Here is a 10,886-nt window from a genome sequence, read left to right on the forward strand (position 1 = left end):
AGCTAAGGCCAATAAGAAAGGGAAAGAGAAGTTGGCTCCATAAGCTGACATAAAGAAAGATCTGGTGTGTTTCTTCTGTAAAAAGAAGGGACATGTTAAGAAGGATTGTCCCAAATTCCAGAAATGGCTTGAGAAGAAAGGTGATCAACTCTCTTTAGTATATTATGAATCCAATATGGTTGACAATGTTTACAATACTTGGTGGATTGATTCTGGTTCTACAATCCATATTTCGAATTCCTTGCAGGGTATGTGAAACCTAAGGAAGCCGGTGGGATGTGAACAATGCATCTATTCGGGAAACAAGATGCGTTCACATGTGGATGCTATAGGAACATGCAATTTGATTTTAAGCAGTGGTTTTGAATTAATTCTAGAAAAGACTTTCTATATTCCTAGTTTTTCTAGGAATTTAATTTCAGTTTCTAAACTTGTACCATTAGGATACTCTTTTAAGTTTTCAGATACATCTTTCAGTTTAGATTATAAATCTGAAATTGTTGGAGTTGGTACATTGTGTGATGGTCTTTTCTGTATTAATTTGCAAAATGATGCCACTCATAATGCTGTGCATGTTCACACCGGTATAAAAAGATGTGTTGTAAATGAGAATTCCATTACATTATGGCACTAGAGATTAGGTCATATCTCCATTGAGCATATTAAAAGATTAGTAAGTGATGGGGTACTTAGTACTCTTGACTTTACTGGTTTTGAAACTTGTGTGGACTGCATAAAAGGAAAGCTGACCAACAAGTCTACGAAAGGTGCCACAAGGAGTTCTCACATATTGGAAATCATACATACAGACATTTGTAGTCCAGACATGGACTCACATGGTCAGAAATACTTCATTTCATTCATTGATGACTATTCATGATACATGTATCTCTACTTGCTTCATAATAAGAATGAAGCATTAGATGCCTTTAAAGTTTTCAAGGCTGAAGTGGAGAAACAATGCAGTAAGCAAATTAAGATCGTGAGGTCAGACTGAGGTGGAGAATACTATGTTAGATATACAGAAGATAGACAAGCACTTGGTTCTTCTACGAGGTTTCTTCAGGAAAATGGGATTGTTTCCAAATACACCATGCCTGGTTCATCGGAACAAAATGGTGTAGCTAAAAGAAGAAACCGAACATTATTGGACATGGTGCGGAGCATGTAGAGTAGCTCCAATCTTCCTAATAACTTGTGGACTGAGGCACTTAAGACGGCTGTATACATCTTAAATCAGGTTCCAACCAAAGCTGTTCCTAAAACATCATTTGAGTTATTTAAAGGTTGGAAACCGAGTTTAAGGCATGTACGTGTTTGGGGATGCCCGTTTGAAGTGAGGATTTATAATCCACAAGAAAAGAAATTGGATCTGAGGACCATTAGTGGTTATTTCATTGGATACGCTGAAAGGTCCAAGGGTTACATATTTTATTGTCCATCTCTTACCACTAGGATTGTGGAATCAATGAATGCCAAATTTCTTGAGAATGACTTGATTAGCGAGAGGGATCATTCAAGGAACACAATTTCGGAAAATGATCATTCATGTAATCAACCTTTCACTTCAAGTAATAGATTGATTGTTGTTCATAACACCCCTTCAGTACAAATTGGTGTTGAACAACCAATCATTGAAGTTCTACAAGCGGCTGACATCATTCAAGTAGATCAGGAAGTTCATGAATTACCAATTTCTGAACTACCAGTTGAACCACATCCTCCCCAAGAAGATATTGGTGCAACGTTAAGAAGATCTACTAGAACAAGGAAGTCGGCTATTCCTAGTGACTATGTAGTGTATCTACAAGAAACTGACTATGATATAGAAACTGAAGATTGTCCCGAATCTTTTTCACAAGCAATTAATTGCAAAGAGTCCGAATATTGGTACAATGCCATGATAGAGGAACCGAATTCTATGAGGGACAACAATGTCTGGAGCCTTATAGAGTTGCCTAATGGAGCCAAAGCTATTGGAAATAAATGGGTCTTTAAGACCAAAAGGGACTCGTTGGTCAACATTGAGAGATACAAAGCTAGACTTGTTGCGAAGGGATTCACTCAAAAGGAAGGAATCGACTACAAGGAGACATTCTCTCCTGTATCTAAGAAAGATTCCTTAAGGATTGTTTTGGCATTGGTAGCACATTTTGACATGGAGTTGCACCAAATGGATGTGAAAACGGCTTTTCTCAATGGTGATTTAGAGGAGGAGGTTTACATGAAACAACCGGAAGGATTCCCCTCTAGTGATGGTGAGCACTTGGTTTGCAAACTCAATAAATCCATTTATGGTTTAAAACAAGCGTCTCGCCAGTGGTATTACAAGTTTCATGGTGTTATTTCTTCATTTGGATTTGTTGAAAACGTCTTAGACCAGTGTATATACCAGAAGCTTAGTGGGAGTAAGATATGTTTTCTTGTTTTATATGTGGATGATATTCTACTTGCAACTAATGATAAGGGGTTATTATATGAGGTGAAACAATTCTTTTCTAAGAATTTTGATATGAAAGACATGGGTGAGGCATCTTATGTCATTGGCATTAAGATCCATAGAGACAGATACAAAGGCATATTAGGTTTGTCTCAAGAAACCTATATTAATAAAGTCTTAGAGAGATATTGAATGAAGAATTGTGCACCTAGTGTAGCTCCCATTGTGAAAGGTGATAGGTTCAATTTGAACCAATGCCCAAAGAATGACTTGGAAAGGGAACAAATAAAAAACATCCCATATGCCTCAGCTATTGGAAGTCTAATGTATGCTCAGGTTTGCACCAGACCTGACATAGCTTTTGTTGTGGGTATGATGGGACAATATCAGAGTAATCCAAGTTTAGACCACTGGAGAGCTGCAAAGAAAGTGATGCGGTACCTTTAAGGCACCAAGGACTACATGCTTACCTACAGACGGACTGACAGTTTGGAAGTAGTTGGTTATTCTGATTCAGACTTTGCCGGTTGTATGGATTTACGTAAATCAACATTAGGCTACATCTTTATGATGGCTGGTGGAGCTATTTCATGGAGGAGTGCCAAACAGTCCTTGACTGCTACTTCCACTATGGAAGTTGAGTTCGTGGCATGTTTTGAGGCTACATCGAATGGTGTATGGATTAGGAGTTTCATTTCGGGGCTTAGAATCTTAGATTCTATTCACAGGCCATTGAGGATGTTTTATGACAATTCAGCTGCTGTTTTTCTGACTAAGACTAACAAAAGTGGTAGTCGAAGTAAGCATATCGGCATTAAGTACTTAGCCATAAGGGAACATGTTAAGGAAGGAAAAGTGGTCATTGAACACATCAGTACTGAATTGATGATTGCTAATCCTTTGACTAAGGGCATGCCACCATCTAAATTCAAGGATCATGTAATGTTAATGGGACTTAATTCCATTATATAGTTCATTCATTGTACAAACTATGTTTTCTCATTAAACTCTTACTTAATGTGATGTTTTTCTCTGTTTTATGTGCACCTTAAGTTTGAGAAAAATTCATCTATGTTGGATCAAGAATGAACGTAGGGGTCATTCATTAAGAAATTGTTGTCATATAAATTATAACATTTGAGAAATAAATGCCTTGTAATATATGGAAGGTAGTACTCGTCATTAGAGGACCTATTGCCATGATTCATGTGCTTATTACTTAAATACTGATTATCAATGAAATTTAAAATGAGACATTAGATTAGAAGTGTGGACCAAGTGGGAGAATGTTGACCGCTTCTCATGGAAACCGTTCATAAGAACGGGTGTCAAGCTTCCTTAATTTCAGGAAATTTGTTTTTATAATGGTCCACAACTTCTATGCATCTTTATCACGTATGCACCTTCATCACGTTCATGGAGCAGTTAGAACGTGCCCATGATAATCTGAAACAGTGGCGACATGGAGCCACCGAAAAGCTTGATGGAAGCTTGGCTATAAATACTTGGTTTTGGTCCCCAAGCTCACTGACTCAATTCTCTTCAATCTTACACCATCAAATTAGAGTGAGTAGAGTTTGGAAGACAAAAAAAACCAACGTCTCCTAACAGGAGCAGCACCAATGACTGGAGGTACTGTTCTTGAGCAATACAATTTCTCATTTTATTGCGATTCCTTAAAGTATTTATTCCGCATTACAAAATCATATAATTGCTAACGATAATAACATTGTTCCACAATAAGGTAAGAATTATTTTGTAATAATTTTGCTTAAAAAAATAATGCCAACTCTTACAATGTAAATATATATTGTCTCATTACATATGTAATTAATCACTTTAAAAAATTTGTGCTTGTGTTTTTTTAACTGATTGTGTTTTTTTGAAAAAAAAAAAAAATTGATTGTCTCTTTCTACTTAAAAATAACTTTACATTTTAAATTTTTTTCTCATTGTCGTTATGATGTAATATTTCACATTACTTTGTGTTTTATGTTTTTATATTTTCATTTTATCCCAGTCCTTCTTTTAAAAACTCGTAAACAAACTATTATGACAACCACTTTTAAATATTATTGAACATGGGCTTAAAAATAAATATCCGTTAATTGCCTTATGTGTTGATGACTTCATTGCAACCACTTTAATTTTTTTTTTGACTTTTTAAGGAAAACAATTATATTATAGTGGAAAATATTTAGTAACAACAAACAGTCTTAGATTAAGGGATTATTGGCATAATCAATGATTAAATATGACAACATTATTATCAATTCATTGACTTCTTGGCATATTTATTATTCTAATTATTTAGTATATGGCACATGTAATTATCTTACATATGTTATGTATGTTTGTCAGATGCTGCAATTGTTGTATGTCGCAAAAAACGATGCATAATGAGTAAATGAAAATTCAATAACAGAGCATTCACATGTCCTTGATGTCAAGCCATCATGTGGCTAGATGAGAGAACAAAGGATAGGTCTAAAATCAATCCCAAATTCAGTTTATGTTATCAAGCTGGGGAGGTCCTTTTGCCTTTATTGCCACACGCTCTTAACTTCTTAGATGCACAATTGAGGAATGCAAGTTTTATGGAAAATAGTAGAATGTATAATTCAATGTTATGTTTCACTTCAATGGGTGGAAAAGTAGATCATTCAGTTTTAGATGGAAGAGGTCCATATGCATTTCGGATTAGCGGAGAAAATTATCATAGAATAGGGTCACTGTTACCAACTCCTAGTAAAAAACCTAAGTTTGCCCAACTATATATATATGATATAGAGAATGAATTGCAAAATCATCTTGATGTGATGGGCCAAACCAACACAAATATTTTGGGCATTAATTTGTCAATATTGGAAGGTTTACAAGAAATGTTAAATGCAGTTAATCCCTATGAAAATATTCTGAAGTATCAGAGATTTGTTGCGAGATCATAATGTATTGAATCTACATGTGCTTATTTTTAACTCTAGAACTGAAACACATCGTGACATCATTGTTCAGAAAAAATGATGGTATATTAAGAAGAATCAATGAAGTACATCCATCATATGTACCATTACAGTACCTATTATTGTTTCCATATGGTACAGATGGATGCAAGTATGCCAGTTCTTTTAATACATCCTCAAACAGATGTCGAAACAATGTGTCAATTAGAGAATTTTATACATTTAGACTCCAGCATAGAGAATTTGAAGGAAACACTTTTAAGAGGATGACGTTTGTTTCAACAATTTGTAGTAGACTGTTATATTGCTATTGAGCAAACTAGATTGAATTACATCAAGACCCATCAAACTGAGTTGCACACAAATCTATATTAAGAAATATAAGGTGCTGTAGTTGTTGGAGATGTAGATGCATCAACAGTAGGGAGAAGATTTGTGTTGCCTTCATTATTGTTATTTCAGGTAGACAATCCAAGAGGGAGTATGAATTGGGTTATTAAATAATTTTCCAAATTAAAATAGATAAATAAATATATGGAACAATATATACGAAGGTAATAAAAAATAAAATGTGCAAAGGGAAGAGAAATCAAACACGGCGATTTCTAGTGGTTCAGCACGCCGAGCCTACGTCCACTCCCCAAATATCCTTCTCGGAAATTTCTCTACTATTATTCAAATAGTAATACACTATTAGCTTCACAGGTGCTAGTGAACCTTTACAACAAGTGACCAATCCCGATCGCTCCGACTAGTTTAGAATCCGGTGCCTAGTCACACTTAATCCAAGTGATTTTATCCCAAGAAACCACTCACAAAACTCTCTCTTTTTAGAAGTATAAAATGAATAAGGGATAGAAAACCCTTATACAACTTTGCTCAAACTCTCAACAAATTTTATCACAGAAAATACAACTCAATGAAGCACAATATAATATTTGAGAATATTTTAATATCACATATTTTTCTCTTATTTTCACTTCTCCACTTATTATTTTTCTTCAACCAAAATACTACTACATATACCCAAAAATATATTCGTTGAGACAGAACTCACGCTCTTCTTATTGGCTAGGCAACTTGTGCAAAAATACAAACTAAACAACCGTTTCTTTTTCAACATTTGTGTTTGAAAATATAACTTAGATTGTTTTCTATAAATAGTGATAGTAAATTTTCAAACTCCTTAAGACAAAAACAAATGGTGCATAGTGATTGTATAGTAACATTTCTATTAAAATATTTAATCATATAGTAACTTCTCTATAAAAATATTTGCATGCATAGTAAAATATCTTTAAATAATATTTATATCAGATATGAAAATATGTATCCATTTTAAAATCTTTGTAATTATTATAGAGATTTTAGATACACTTTAATAAAAATAACCAACCATCCCATGTGAGCATATCAAATTTTTGTCAAAAAAAAAAAAAAAAAAAAAAAAAACAACAACAACAACAACAACAACAACTCATCAATATCACATTTGTCAAAAGAATACAATTAATTAATATCAAAATTTTCAAAAGATAAATAGTGTATTTTTCAAAACGTGAATAGTAAATGTTATAAAATATTTTTGTAAAATCTGCGCAGTAATTTTGATTTAAATAATATTTATAACAAATACATCATACAACATATATTTTAATTAGATAATATTTTGTGTCAAAGAATGTAAAATATGTATATTAAAAAATCATAATTTATCTAATAATATTTTAGACATCATCAAAATTAAATCACATAATTAACAGTTATTCTCTGGGGGCCACGTAGTATGATCCAACGTTATCAAGACGCTATGGCAATTTGCATAACTATTTGAGCTCTTGATTTGTTTATCGCATTCACATGCAATCCTATATGGCCAGAAATAAAGGATGATCTTCCAAGACTACTGAATCAACAAGCAGAAGATAGACCTGATATCGTTACTAGATTTTTTCAGATTAAGTTTAAACAACTACTAATCAACTTGAAAAAAAATAAAATCTTTGGAGAAGTACTTTTAGGTATTATTATTCTAACACCTATGCATTTATGATATAACAAATACTCTTAAATGTCTAATGTATCAATAATTATTTTTATGAACAATTATTTACATCATTGAATTTCAAAAACAGGGATTGTGGCATTCTTACATTACAATCACATTAGCATTGGAGAATAAACCAATCACATCGGAACAAATGGATGAATTTATATGTGCTGAATTGTCAAACAGAAATGCTAACCAATTGGCATATGAGATTGTTGTAAGATGCATGATACATGAGCCTTATGGTGCTGCTAATCCCAATGCTCCATGCATGATAGATGGAAAGTGTACAAAACATTATCCAAAGAAATTTTGTAATGAAACAACAATTGATAATAATGAATTTGTATCATACAAGCGCAGATGTGATGAGGGCAACACAATAAACATAAATGGATTTATAGTTGATAACAAATGGGGCATTCCATATAATTGTGATCTTTTGATACGGTATGATTGCAACGTTAATATTGAACGATGCGCACACCAGAAGTTGATGAAATATTTGTACAAATATGTTAACAAATGGCCTGATTGTGCAACAACTGTGATTGAGGATAATGTTATTCATCCAAAAAATAATGGGCAACAACATTACGAATAAGTTGATGAGATCAAACAGTATTTGGATGTGCTATACGTGTCTCCGATTGAAGCGTTTTGAAGGATATTTGGGTTTGAACTTCAGAAATAGACTCCTTCTATTGAGCGTTTACAATATCATCTTCCAGGTCAACAATTTGTTATATTTAATGACAATGATCATCTACACAAAGTTATTGACCAACAACGTGTTCATGACACAATGTTGAACAAATGGTTTGAAGCAAACAAATCCTATCAATCTGCAAAGGAGTTGACTTATGTTGAATTTCCAATAAAATGGGTATGAAAAAGAGATAAAAAAGAACGGGATGTCCAAAAATCTCATAAATGTATTGGTAAATTGCCATACGCACATCCAACATCAGGTGAGAGATATTATTTGAGAATGTTATTAAATAAAGTTCGTGGTGTAGAAAGTTTCAAGCATATCAGAACTATAAATAGGGTCGAGTATCCAACATTTAAATTTGTATATATTGCACTTGGTCTACTCGATTATGATAATGAATGGCATGAGGCATTGGCTGAAGCATCAAATTGGGCATCAGCAACAAAACTTCGACATATGCATTGCACAATGCTCATATTTTTTTATATAACCAATCCAGTCGAATTATGGGAACGTCACTAGAAAAGCTTCACCAATGATATACAATATAGAATCAAAAGAGATATAAGAGATAGTGACCTACATCTTGACGATGAAGACTTAAAAAATTTAGGACTTCTCGAAATTGAGTATATATTAAATAGAAATGAAAGATCTCTCAAGGATTTCCCACTCATGCCATTGCCATCTTTGCAACATGCTCAATTTATGACAAATAGGCTCATCAAATAAGAGATAGAGTACGATAGTGTTTTAGAAAAATAATTGTTCAATGAATTACATTCTGGTTTAAATAGTGATCATTTGGAAGTATATGACATCATAATGAATGCATACAATTGCAAACAAGGGGGTTTATTTTTCCTTTTATAAAAGTGGGGGAATAGGAAAAACATATATGTGAAAAACATTGATAGCAAAGTTTAGGTAAAAAAAAAAAATTGCCCTTTCAATCACATCATCTACAATTGCAGCTTTGCTGTTACCAAGAGGCAGAATTGCATATTTACGCTTTAAAATTCCAATTAATTTGGACAAATTCTCAAGTTGTAGTATTAATCAACATATTGAATTGGAAAAATTAATTCGAGAGGCATCATTGATCATTTGGGATGAAGCTCCAATGTACCATTGTTATGGATTTGAGGCAATTGATCATACTTTCAGAGATATAATAAAAGGTACAAAATTTTGTTCAAGTGATTGTGTATTTGGTAGAAAACTATTCATACGTAGTGGTAACTTCAGACAAATTTTACCTGTAGTATCAAAAGGTAGATGGGAAGCCACAATTGCAGCGTCGTTGAAGGAATTGACTATTTTGAATCATTGTCGTGTGTTACATTTGAGGACCAATATACATATTTTGGCCCTTGATACTTCTATTCAAATGTGTCAATAACTAAGGGATTTTTCTAACTGGATATTGATGATTGGTGATGGAAAAATACCTGAAATTTCTTCCATCGAAGGTGGAGAGATTAATTGGATTGAAATTCCAGAACAGTTCTTGGTTAGAAATGAATCACATGCTTTACATGATTTGATCCATGCAATCTATCCAGAATTAAGTACTAAATACAATGACAGTTCTTACTTGAAAGAACATGGCATCTTAGCACCAAAAAATGCTGATGTTGATGAATTAAATGTCATAATGCTATCAATGTTGCTTGCAGAATCTCAAAAATACCTAACTGCAGATATGATATGTCTAGTTGAGGGTGAGAACATTGACGAAGGCATGCATTCACCAGAGTTGTTGCACTCATTAAATTTTTCAGGAATTCCAAGTCATTGCCTTGAACTCAAAAAGGGAGCGCCTATAATGTTATTGAAAAATTGCAATCAATCTCAAGGTCTATGTAATGGAACCCGTCTTATTGTTGAGAAGATGAGAGATAAAGTGATTGAGGCACAAGTGATTACAAGTTTGAATATTGGGGAAGGAGTCTTCATTTCACGTATCATTTTATCACCTTCTACCACACATTCGTCTGTCCCGATTAAAAGAAGACAATTTCTCATAAAACAAGCATTTGCAATGACCATAAACAAAAGTCAGGGTCAGACTTTAAAAAACATTAGCGTATTATATGATGCCTTATCACGTGTTACTACACCATCAGGCTTGAAGATATTGATTGTTAATAAGGTCGACCAATCGTCAAATTACACGAAAAAATGTTATGCATTGTGATATCCTTGATGGCATTTGAAGATTGATATAAAAAGTCTTTAAAAATTTCAAGACTATGTTTTTTATATTCACTTTGTTTAATTATATAATACTTACCACTCTAAATGCTAAATCTTATCCAAAATATTGCATTTATTATATGAAGAATTTTTAATAGAAAAATTAATTAAAATACTTACCCTTACAAAATATGTTTGTATAATATTTGTTGTATAATAATTGATTACTTATTTTTTCTATTTTATCATAATGTAAACTTAACATTTTTCCATTTTTCTATTAAAAATTCTTCGTATTTTCATTTTCAAATTTCTTGAGATCTATAGATATGTTGTATAAAAATTATAAATCCATATTTTTCTTGTATGCATTTACATTGTTAGTAGGTGATAGAATTATCAGATATTCCTATTTTGCTGATTTACACCCATATGCAAGTAATTGGAACTTTAAAGCTCAGTTAGTCAGGTTGTTATCTGTGACTAATCGTCCTGGAGGAAATATGACATTTAGAATGA

The 10,886-nt window shown here is 32.9% G+C and overlaps 1 protein-coding gene across 1 annotated transcript; it reads left to right on the forward strand.

Annotated features, from left to right (window-relative positions):
* The first annotated feature begins 9,597 nt into the window (after positions 1-9,597).
* LOC114271261 (uncharacterized) lies at positions 9,598-10,368 on the forward strand. The gene has a single exon (XM_028212889.1). It carries the CDS (start codon positions 9,598-9,600, stop codon positions 10,366-10,368), a length of 771 nt encoding a protein of 256 aa, XP_028068690.1.
* The last annotated feature ends 518 nt before the right edge of the window (positions 10,369-10,886 follow it).

Source organism: Camellia sinensis, chromosome 15 (assembly GCF_055761805.1).
Source record: "Camellia sinensis isolate YWXY chromosome 15, ASM5576180v1, whole genome shotgun sequence".
Taxonomy (NCBI): Eukaryota; Viridiplantae; Streptophyta; class Magnoliopsida; order Ericales; family Theaceae; genus Camellia; species Camellia sinensis.